Source organism: Pogona vitticeps, chromosome 6 (genome assembly GCF_051106095.1).
Source record: "Pogona vitticeps strain Pit_001003342236 chromosome 6, PviZW2.1, whole genome shotgun sequence".
Classification (NCBI taxonomy): Eukaryota; Metazoa; Chordata; class Lepidosauria; order Squamata; family Agamidae; genus Pogona; species Pogona vitticeps.
Genome location: NC_135788.1, coordinates 95,760,499 through 95,772,263, shown reverse-complemented (window position 1 = coordinate 95,772,263; position 11,765 = coordinate 95,760,499). Strand labels below are relative to the sequence as shown.

General features: G+C 43.1%; 1 protein-coding gene across 2 annotated transcripts in view; it reads right to left on the bottom strand.

Moving 5' to 3' along the window:
* Window positions 1-266: 266 nt before the first annotated feature.
* GPR179 (G protein-coupled receptor 179) overlaps window positions 267-11,765 on the bottom strand; it is a 51,896-nt gene continuing 40,397 nt past the window's right edge. The window contains exon 11 of one of the 2 annotated variants that reach the window (XM_020785499.3): window positions 267-11,673. In XM_020785499.3, the coding sequence (XP_020641158.3) occupies window positions 4,807-11,673 (6,867 nt within the window). In that variant the 3' untranslated portion in view covers window positions 267-4,806. The remainder of the gene's footprint in view (window positions 11,674-11,765) is intronic. The other variant, XM_078377934.1, reaches the window with a different exon arrangement.

Genomic DNA, 11,765 nt, shown 5'->3' with positions numbered 1-11,765 from the left:
GTCTAAGCTGTTTATACTCTAGCTATGTTGAAATTCTTGGGCACCAAATAGAGCAGCTAACTCAGGATACATAGTAAGTATATATGCCAAGCACCAACTCCCACTGGACTTAGTGGGGCATCCAACGAAATCTATGTAGAATTGCTTGGACTAGTGGACTAATCTGACCAGAAGATTGCATTATTGAGTATTTTTAAGGTGGCACCAGCTGGAACCCAGCTAGTGTTACCAGCTGTTCTGGACATCCAAACAATCACCTGCACTCATTCTCTCAATATATAGATAAATCTTTTATTTATGTATTTACATTTATTACAGAATTTAATAACCTCGTTTGTTACTCAGCGCAGATACAGGTAGGTGACCTTACATTATATTAGCAGTGCTGTACTTCCTAAAGGCGCAATAGATAAATCTCACAGGCAAAAGTGGATTCCATAAAACAGTTTTTAAAATCATAAATAAGAATGTCATTTTTGCTCCTCTTAGTTCTTTTATATTCTCTCTGGATTCAACAGCAGCTAGAAAAATTATGGTTAAGATTCTGGAAGTTGTAGTCCGAAAATGAATTTACCCAAGCTGCAAATGAGAGGTTATTCATATGGAGAAGTATATATCAGAGGGGGAAATGTTAGGGGGAACTAGTAGGAATCTAAAATATGTTGAGTGAGCCGAACCTCCTTTGAATGTGCCTCCTGCTAAGAAATATACACTTTCAGGTCAGATTCTTTCAGGAAAGAAAGACAACATTAAAGGGAAGAAGAAAGAGAAAACAAGGAACAAAATGTGACATTTCAGAGACTAACAGATTTAAGTGTTATCTTTCATGGATCAAAATCCACTTCTTCACACACAGGAACACAAGGACTAACTCTGAGAGGCTGCTGTTGCTGCATTTATTTAGAAATGGGCCCCCATTGGTATTTCAGTGTGTTGCTGAGGGATAGTTTTCTGCATTTTGAACATAGGGAGGAAGGTGCCTTAAACCAAGTAAAACTGTTAACACTTCCCACCTCCACCCAGTTCAGTATTTTTGACAGCAGGATAAATCCTTTTGGATCATCCAGATGTTTCACTCATCAGTTCTTAGAGTCTTAATTGACTGTTGGCTATGGCTTTTGGAAAGTGAAGGTTAAAACATCTGGAGCAGAATGGGTATCACACCTGTGGCTTACAGTGTAAACTATATTGACTTGCAGTAACTCTGTGTGGTTTCAAAGAGGAATCTTTTGCCTGGTATACCTGGAGATGCCTAGTATTGAACCTGGACCTTATGTATGAAAGGCCATGCCTTTATTATTGAGCTACAGGTACCAGCTGAAGACTACTTCTAAGTGTGCTTGTGTCAATTGTTGCAACATATAGACTTTTTTTTTTGTTTGCAATGAGTCACCATATGGACTGGGCAATTTGTCCATGCCACTTTGTGCATCCCCAAAAATTAAGACGAAGTTAGTTCTACATTATGTTCTTAGTGCTGATGATTCCATCCTATTGTAGAACCTAAATCTACTTCCTGATTGTTTGAATCCCACTATTTTATCTTGTTTTCTGTTATCAAATATATTAAAAAATTTAAATATATTTACTATTCCCTTGATTGATTTCCCCCCACATTAAAGGAGATCTGAACCTTCTCTACAGTTTGTTTCTGTAGATTGGGTAAAATCCTGTTGCACTGCGGTGCAAAAGGCGTAACTTTTGTAGGCGAATCGCCTGAAGTTAAGAACTCTCCAGAAACATCTATTGCATACTGAATTGTATGACTCATGTCCAATGAATGCCAGCAGATGTTTCTTAACTTGAGACATTTTGTCTCCCAAAATTGCACCTTTTGTGTTGCAGCATAACAGGATTTCAGCCTTTATTTGGACCACCACTTTTCTTTGCCTTTCTTGAGCTTGTTTCAAAGGTTCTTATATAGTTAATGGAATATTTCTATTTTTTATTTCTCTTCCCTTAGCTCTAGCAGTTCCTCAGTTATCCTTTATTTATTTACATTTTTACTTTTGAGATTGTTGATGTCCAGATCTTCTAATACTTCTGTCTGTTTGAAGCAAGAGGCATAAATATAGCTATTTTAGTGCACGATGATTGATCATATTGATGCCTTCATGAATCCCTTTTTTGTGACATACACTTGGGTTATTTCATTGATTTCAGTGCTTTCGTTTTTTCTTCTTTGCATAGTTGTTGAGTTGTTATCTAATTAATTAGGATGTAATCTATTTTGTTCCTTACAATACTGTTGTTAATGTTGTCTTAAGGGCATTTCCATGTGTACAGTACCATTAGTGTAATTTGAATGTGTTGTTGATGTCTACAATTTCTTCTGGTCTTCAAAGTTACATTACATTGATAATACTGTAATGGTTATGATAATAAAATACTTCATATCTGCATATCATTTTCTAGTGTACAAAATGCTTCATAAGCATTATTTGTAATCCTAAATAACTCTGCAAATTAAGTCATTATTGTATTCCCTACTGCAGAGAATAGTATGGGTGCAATGCAACATCATTACTTAAAGCTGCAGCGACCAGTCAGAATAACCATCATGAAATCTAACCTCCAGCAGAAGATAAACAAGAAGACTTTACTACAAATTGGATCTTTCCTACTAACAATATTTTGTTATGATGTATTCCTGTTGTAATTTGAAGTATTTTGAAACTGAAAGAAAGCAGTTTCCCTAATATAACCTGTAGATTTAATGAAAAAGGCAAGAAGTGAACCAAAGATACTCTGCTCTGTTCTGTAGCTTATTGCCCTAAATGCTATGACACACCAGATCTTGTCAATAACTAATGTAGAGTTGGGATATACAGGTAGTGTCAATTTTAGTGGCTCCTGCAGAGTTTCATATAAATAAATAGATTGTAGTCTGATACAGAGCAGAACATGTCTATCAACCAAACAATAAAGTCAGCAGAAGCCTAAGGGCAGGTGTAGCCCAAGCCCCCATCCTATTGGTTTCCCACTACCTTTTTTTTTTAACAGAACTCACAAATATACACATAAACTGACCGTCCCCTGCAGTTCACTTGCAGGGAAGAGCTTGATGTGTGCTAACATGCACACTCAGTGTATGCAGTACAGCAATGGGACACTCCAAAATTAGAACAGGAAAGAGTAATTACTTAGTGGCCCAATACATGTTTTGCATATCAAACATCCCAGATTCAGTCCCAACAATGTCAAGGTAGGGCCAAAGAAAGACTCCTGTCAGCACGTCTGCAGAGCTGCTGCCAATCTGACATGTAGACTATACAGACATCATGGATCAGTGCTCCGACTCTAAATAAGGCAGCTTCCTAAGAAGTATCCTGCATGAACTGAATTAGAACAAGAGAATGTACTTCTGGCTCCTTTTCACTGCACAAGGACAGTGGTGCAGTGAAGCCAAGGCTCACAAGGTCAACGTGTCAGGACTATTAAATTAGCAGGGACAGTAAGTCCATCTTATCAGCCCCCTCAAGTATCCTTTTCCCATCTGACGTTAATCCTTTCTACAATCCTTTCTCACACTACTTTGCAGGAGTGTAGCTTTTTCCTAGCAGCAACATCCTCTTTTGGCCTATCACTATTAAAATACAAAGTATTTTGTGGTAAATAGGTCTTGGAAAGGCAATTAAAATTTATAGATATGACTTGGTAGAGATGGATACAAACAAATTTAGCTGCCTGCATTTCTAGACTCTTCTTGGGCGTCTGGCTATGTGGGCTGTTTATGATGAGTACCAGTGCCTTAAAATTCATAACTGCAAATCCACAAATGGGTTTAATGGCAGATACAACACAAACAGTATTCACGCAACGTTTCAGAAAATCTAAAATGCATTCAAGCAAAACCAGGGCCTCCTCTGTGCCTGGCAATACCTCGTTCTCATTATGCTTCCTAGTAGAAATGGCTGAGCATGGATTCAGTGATGACTGAAAACCCACAAGTACCATTCAGATATATCTGAGGCAATTCAAATATTATTTAACACTTCCAGAAGCCATTCTAGAAAACTGAAGGAACAGTCTGTCAGAAGTATCAAACAGAATAAGAAGAGTCTAAATAGTAATCTTTCTCTCCCTCTGGCATACAGGTAAACTGAATAAATTAACAATTTGTTAGATGCATTACACAGTCTTCTATGAATCATAATTTACTATACTGTATTGTTCCTCTTCCATGCCTGTGAGATTTCCACTTGGGATCATATTTGCAAAACAAAATAAAACAAAATGAAACAAAAACAGCAAAAACTAGAACACTTACGGAAGTCCCCCTATCTGCCATTAATTTCCAGTTTTTGTTTGATGTTCCTCAAACAAAGCACTGCATAAAGCCAGTGTTTGGTTGCAACTTCTTACTTGAAACATGTTATAAAAATGTTGTTGTTTACAGACATCAGGAGTATACAAACTGGAAACCTTATGAGTCATAACAATGCAGGGATCGTGATGCTACATTTTTACACATATGGAGCAGAATGTGCAGAGTTTTGCAGCTAGCCTGCTCTTTCTGCAGATGAAGGCAGGTAGGTACCGCTGTTCCCTAATGGCTGCAGTCCCCTGTCTCATGACTGCTTTAACATGATTCCAAGCATTAACAAATATGATGGGCACCATCACCGAAGCTGGCAGCTGTCCTTTTTGTTTGTTTTGTTTTTGTTATTAAACCAGGCAGTGGGCTAAAAGTAAGCCATATTTTATGGCACATGAGCAGTCAGTAGATAATCTTCTATGAAAAATCTGTAAACACATTCAATCTTAGTCCCAAGGACAAATATCTGATCTGGGTTTATAAGGATCTTATGCTTTGTCAGCCTTTGGCTTCTCCCCTGCTTTGCTTTTAGCTGAACTGGCCGAAGTGGGGCTGGTGTCTTCTATCTCCCATGGACACACCTCTGACAAAGCTTTGGTGATTCCAGCAGAGTCTTTCCTTGTGGCCGTGGGGTCTTCCTCAGCCTCCCAAGGGCAGATATCAGCTATAGTACTGTCATGTCTACTTTTTGCCAGTACTTCCACCATTGGGCCACTCCCTTTGCTTAAGTCTATAGGTAGTGTGGTTTCAGGAAGGCTGCGGCACAAGGGCTTGTGTTCAGGCAAGCCCTCCTGTTCGCTCTGGGATCTTTTCACGCTGGCTGCTGGCATCTCTGCTGCACGGGCATATGGCATAGCTCTTTCATCCTCAGTGGCTAGTACCAGTCTTGCTTCCCTTGGACAAATATCTTCCTTTTCCAGCTGATCTGTTTCCCAAGGACAGATCTCTGTCTTCTTGCTGTCGTTGCTGCTGTCAGGCTTTTTTGAAGAAAGACTAGCAGAAGTATTTGATGCTGAGACATCCACAGCAGCTATGCTCCCCCATGAGCAGATAGATTCTCGAATGCTTCTGCCTTTCTCCAGGGTTCTGATTGTTCCTATCGGACTTGCAGAATCCACTTTCATATCCTTCTTAGAAATGGCAGCTCCATCCCTACTCGATGTCTCTCTGTCCAGTGGAGTCCCAACCACTTCCCAAGGGCACACTTCAGATTTGGTAGAGGCTCCAGTTTCTTGAACTTCCCATGGACAGATTTCAGATTTTAGACTTTCAATACTGTCAGATTTCACAAAGACCACCTTAGGCAAATCTAAACTCTTACTACTGGGTTTGACTGACAGTTCATCAGTACTCTTCTGAGGATAAGCTAATTCAGGATGGCTATGGGTCTTCTCTATCTTTTTAGATACAGTTTCCCCCCCAGTTTTAATCACACCTGGGCTTAGCTGTGTTTTGCCTTGTGAAATATGTTGTCTTAGTGATCCTTCATTGAATGGGATTGCTGCTGTTTTAGGGAGGTACGTTTCAATCTTGCCACTAGGCTCCTCTTCCTCGGTTTCCCACGGACATACTTCAGCTCTCAAGCTTTCAACACTGACTGATTTCTTTGAGCCACTTTTTGGCAAACTGGGACTTTGAGTTTGTGATAGCTCCACACTTTCACAAGAACTAACAGATTCTTGCTGACTGCCGCGTCTCTGCTCTGTCTTCAACAGTCTCATTATTGGGCTGGTGCTTGTTTCATCACTAGAAACCATGCCCTGGTAATTTTTTAAGGTCCCTCTCTCTGGTGGTCCTTCAGTTACTTCCCATGGACAGATTTCAGCTTTAGCATGTGTTGGAATCTCCTGGAATTCCCATGGACAAATCTCTGCCTTTAGACTCTCGACACTTTCAGATTTTTTGGAACTCACCTGCAACAGATCTAGACTTCGGGTGATTTTGGCAGGTGGTTTGTCAAATTCCATACTCTTCCAAAGGGAAGCAGACTCTTGGTGGCTTTTTGACTTCTCTATTTTCTTAAATGATGATTCTCCCCCAGTTTTCTTCGAATCCAGAGCTCCTAGTGGCACTTGGTCTTTCTTTCTTTTCAAAGTTTCAGCTGGGTCCTGCTTCAACTTCCCCTTTTCAAAGGGAGCCATAGCTGCTGTCCATGGATACACTTCTGTCTTGGTGCTCACTTCCTCTTCCTCTATGAACTCCCATGGACAAATCTCTGCCCTTAGACTTTCAGCACTGTCAGATTTTTTTGACCCAGCTTTGGACAGGGCTGGACTTTGGCCAGCAGATCTCGGAGAAGATCCTTCAAGCTCCATGCTCTCCCATGGACATATATCCTCTCGTGACCTGCTCAACCTTTCCATTGCTTCAGAGATGCTCTTAGGGGAAGTACTCGTGCTGCTTGCCCTTTGGTCATCATCCTTTCTCGAAACACTTTCTTCAACCACATCCCAAGGGCAAACCTCTGCCTTTAAGCTTTCAGCGCTGTCAGATTTCTTTGACCCAGCTTTGGACAGAGCTGGACTTTGGCCAGCAGATCTCATTGAAGGCCCTTCAAGCTCCATGCTCTCCCATGGACAGACGTCGTCTCGTGACCTGCTCAACCTTTCCATTGCTTCAGAGATGCTCCTAGGGGAAGTACTTGTGCTGTTTGCCCTTTGGTCATCATCCTTTCTCAAAACACTTTCTTCAACCACATCCCAAGGGCAAACCTCTGCCTTTAAGCTTTCAGCGCTGTCAGATTTCTTTGACCCAGCTTTGGACAGAGCTGGACTTTGGCCAGCAGATCTCATTGAAGGCCCTTCAAGCTCCATGCTCTCCCACGGACAGACGTCGTCTCGTGACCTGCTCAACCTTTCCATTGCTTCAGAGATGCTCCTAGGGGAAGTACTCCTGCTGTCTTCCCTTTGGAGAGCCCTGCTACCATCATCCTTTCTCAAAACACTTTCTTCAACCACTTCCCAAGGGCAAACCTCTGCCTTTAGGCTTTCAGCACTGTCAGATTTCTTTGAAGTAACTTTAGACTGTCCAGGTTTAGCAGAGAATTCGCTTGGATTTACACTCTCCCATGGGCAGACAGATTCTTGAGGACTGCTTGTCTTCTCTACTGTTTTAGAATGGATTGTTTGTTCCAGAGAGGTTGATTTAGATTTTTCAAGAGCCCCAGCACGTTTCAGTGATGGTCTTTTATCCACTGAGGTTTCTGACACTTCCCATGGGCACACATCTGATTTAGTACTAGGCTCAGCTTCCTGACTTTCCCAAGGGCACACTTCTGCCTTGAGTGTGTCAGTACCACTTGATAGTTTATAGCTTTTAGATAGCCCTAGGCTTTTAACCCTGGATTGAGAGGAAGGTTCACTGGTGTCCATGGTTTCCGAAGGACAGATAGCTTCTTGGGGACTACTCACCTTCTCTGTCGCTTTAGAATGGCCTGCTTGTTCCAGTGGGACTGACTTGTGCCTTTCAAGAGCCTCAGCACCCTTCGATGATGGTCTCTGATCCACCAGGCTTTCAGGCACATCCCATGGACATATAGCTGCCTTAACACTGGGCTCAGCTTCTTGACTTTCCCAAGGACACACTTCTGCCTTGTGTGTGTCACCACTATCAGATTTTTTAGAGCTGACTTTAGACACTTCTCGACTCTTGGCACTGACCTCTGACAAAGGCTTGTCAGTGTCCATGGTTTCCCAGGGGCAGATTGATTCAAGAGGGCTGATAATCTTTTCTGTTGTTTTAGAATGGCCTGCTTCTTTCTGTGGAGCTGGCCTTTCAAAAGCACCAACACTTTTAAATGATGGTCTCTCTCCCACAGGGCTTTCAGGAGCTTCCCATGGACATACAGCTGCCTTAATGCTGGGCTCACCCTCCTGACTTTCCCATGGGCAAACTTCTGCCTTGAGGCTGTCAGTACTACTGGATTTTTTAGACTTGACTTTAGCTAGATCTGGTCTCTTGGCACTAGGCTCAGATGATGAGTCATCAGTGTCTATGGTTTCCCAAGGACATATATTTTCTCGGGAACTGCTTGCCTTCTCTAGAGGTTTAGACGCAACGTCTCCTGTTCTTTTCAGGGTTCCACCTGCATCGTGTCTTGAGGATCTTTTATCTGATGGAGCTGGAGTTGTATCCCAGGGGCTGATATCTGCTTTAGTGCTGACTTCGATGCCCTCACTTTCCCAAGGGCAAACAGCTGCCTTGAAGCTTTCAACACTGCCTGATTTATTTGAACTACCTTTGGAGACACAGGGGCTCTGGGGCTTAGGTTTGATCAATATTTCCTTGTCTTCTGTCCTCTCCCATGGACAGACAGACTCCCTTGTACCATCGTCATCTTTCTCTGGGGCTGTATCTCTGGTTTCTTTCTTCTCATCTTTTGAGAGTGAACTTGCATCTTTTTTAAACTTTTTTGTGTGCACTGGGGTATCATCACTCTCCCAGGGACATATGGCTGTTTTAATGTCTATTTTTGCCTCTTGTATTTCCCAAGGAGCAATTTCTGCTTTTTTGCTCTGGAAGCTATCAGAGCTTGCCTTATTTGGTTCTAACGTTTTTGCACTAGGCTTTAGTGAAGCAGCCTCTGCTTCTGTGTCTTCCCAGGGACAGACAGATTCACGCTGTTTGCTGTCCTCCAGTCCTTTAAGAGGAGGCAGTGCTTTCAGTGTAATGCCTTTGAAGAGTTGTCCTTCCATTTCTTCCACCCCTTTTTCCATGGTGGATGAAACTACTTCCCAAGGACACACTTCAGCTGTCTTGGTTTCCCAAGGACAGACCTCTACCTTTTTACTGTCCCCACTGCTAGATTTCTTCAAAACTATTTTGCCAAGGTCTAATATTTTGCCAGCAGGTTTCGTAGAAGAATCTGCAGCACCTGCATCCTCCCAAGGGCAAACAGAGTCTCGAGGGGTGCTCTCTCTATCTTTGATCTCCTCTGATAATGGACTTCTGAGCTTTCTACCTTCAAACCTTTTGGGGTCTTCTCTGGACTCCTCTCTAGCTTCTTCTGATGGTGTATCACTTGACTCCCAAGGGCATATAGCAGTTTTGCTGCTTGTTACATTGTCAGATACCCTCTGACTCAATGTAGTTTTAGCATCTATTCTTTCTGGTGATTCCATGATCTCCCAGGGGCAAACTGTGTCTTCTTGGTAAGTCTTTATTGCTTCTGCTCTTGGAGTAGTGCCCTTCTCTCTGGAAGATCTTTCACGATCCTCCTCAGACATCTTTTGCTTTGATAGAGATTCCTCTGCCTCCCAAGGGCAGACCTCTGTTTTAACATCTGTGCTGCCCTCCAATTTTGTGGGACTAAATGTGTGGCTCTCAACACTCCTGGATTTCTTTTCCTCTGCTTTGGAGAGATCTGGGCTCTTTCTAACCTCTGTGCCCAGAGGAGGCTTCTTGATATCCCTGGAATCATGCAAGCCACTTGCCTTTTCTTGGGCTTCGCTTCTAGTGCTCAGCACGACCTCTTCCAGTTCCCAAGGGCATGTTTCCGCTTTCTTTTCTGTCTTCAGGACTATTGGAGAGATGTTGGAGATTTTTTCCTCTTTAGTCTGATCATCATCTATAGTTTCCCAGGGACAGACAGATTCTCGTTGGCTCTTGATCCAGTGCAGCCTATTCGTACAAGTGGAAGCTGGTGCTTCTGTACTGCTTGCTCTGTCCTGGGTGAGGCCATCTGCACTTGCCTCCCAAGGACATACTTCAAGAACTTTCCTTGGACTGCTTTTATGTGAGCTGGAAAGTTCTTCTTCCTCCTCATCCCAAGGGCAAATGGTCGCTTGTTTACTGACTGTTTCCCTGGAGCCCCTAGATATAACCCGTTGCCTTGGTGACCCTCCTACAGACATCAAGGCTCCTTCTGCTACTTGATGTTTTTCATTCTTTCCACTTGTCTCTCTTCCAGTTTTCTTTGGACTTCCCTCATCATCCTTTCTTGCTCTTATGTTTGTCTTCATCCTTGACCGGTTGAATGCTTTAATGGCAAGACCTAAGCTTTTCATAGTACTTTTGGGAATGGGGATCTGTTTCTCAGGAGAGCTCTTCTGACTATCTGATTCACTCAGTTCTGGGTCTTTCTTCCTTGGAATGGGCACTTCCATGACTTCCCACGGGCAGACCTCTGCAGCAATGGAGGCTAGTCTGGTTAATCCTGCAGGGGTAGAAGGTGGTACGTTATCTTCTGTCTGCTGATTCCTTTGCACCTCAGTCTTTTCTAGAGACTCCTCCATCTTTGACAGATGTACATCTGCCAGCATTGGTCTCTCTTTGTCATCTTTTTTGAGACACTGGCCAGAAGTCTGTGTTTGTTCTTGTGCATCCCAGGGAGTGACATCTTTCCTTTCAAAAGTGTGAACCAAACTCTGCTGCCTGATAGGTGGTTCAGGCGGTATCTTCTTACTGGCATGGTGTCTCCTTCCTGGCAACTCAGAGGTGTTGATGCTGAGACTCCTGATAGGAGCATATGTGACATGTTTCTGAGACTTGTTTTCAGAGGGTGTGGATGGGGCTGTCACACTTTCCCATGGGCACACAGTATCTTGGCTGCTGCTACCATCTTCCAGAAGAGAGCTCACAGTTCTTTCTGATGTGTCATCTGTCTGCCAGTCTTTTCCTGCTGCCTTAGAGCTGACGTCAGTAACCTCAGTGTGCCCAGAGACCTCACTTTCTGTTGTGGAGTCTTCAGTGGCTGCTTTCTTCTCTTTGTCCTGAGCTAGTTTGCTGCTGTCTTCTAGGTAGGCCCTATTAGTTAGCAACAAAGCTTTTTCTTTGGCACTGGTGACAACACTGAGAGATTTCTGCAGGGGGGATGGCCTAGGGTGTAGAGGTTTTCTTTCTGCCATCAGATTGTGAGCACTGGCTGACTTGTAGACCAGAGGAGCTGAGTCATCAAGAGAGTCACTGTTGGATCTTTCTGAGGCTTTCTTGGCTAGTTTTTTCCTCATCATTGAGTCCAGTAAAGGTGCTTCTTTGTAACTCTCGTGCCTCGTTGGTAGGTTGTTCTCTTTGGTGTTCCTTGTGTGATCATAGGTGCTGTGGGACTTCTTCAAGGATGAGGCCACTTTAGGCTTGGAAGAGGAGTCGTCTTTCAGTTTCACGCTGGAGCTACCAGAGTCCAAACGCCTTCTCTTGTAGGAGCCAGAGCGACTCGCATTTCCTCCACCCACAGACCCATCTTTCTCCTCTTTGCTGCACTGCCGGGACATGGATTCTGGAAGCTCAGTGATACGCCTCATGAGGGAACGGCCTAGGCCCCTCTTGGAACTTCTTTTCTTCTGAAGGTGAGGGTTGTTGGCCGCCATCTTCTTGGTTTTATGAACCTCCAGTTGCGTGTAAAGCTTTTTAAGTTCATCCTACATGTTATGTGCAGCAGGGAGGGGACAACATGGCAAAGGGTAGGGAACACAGATAGGTGGGTGGGGAAAAATAAAATAAAAATGCTTAT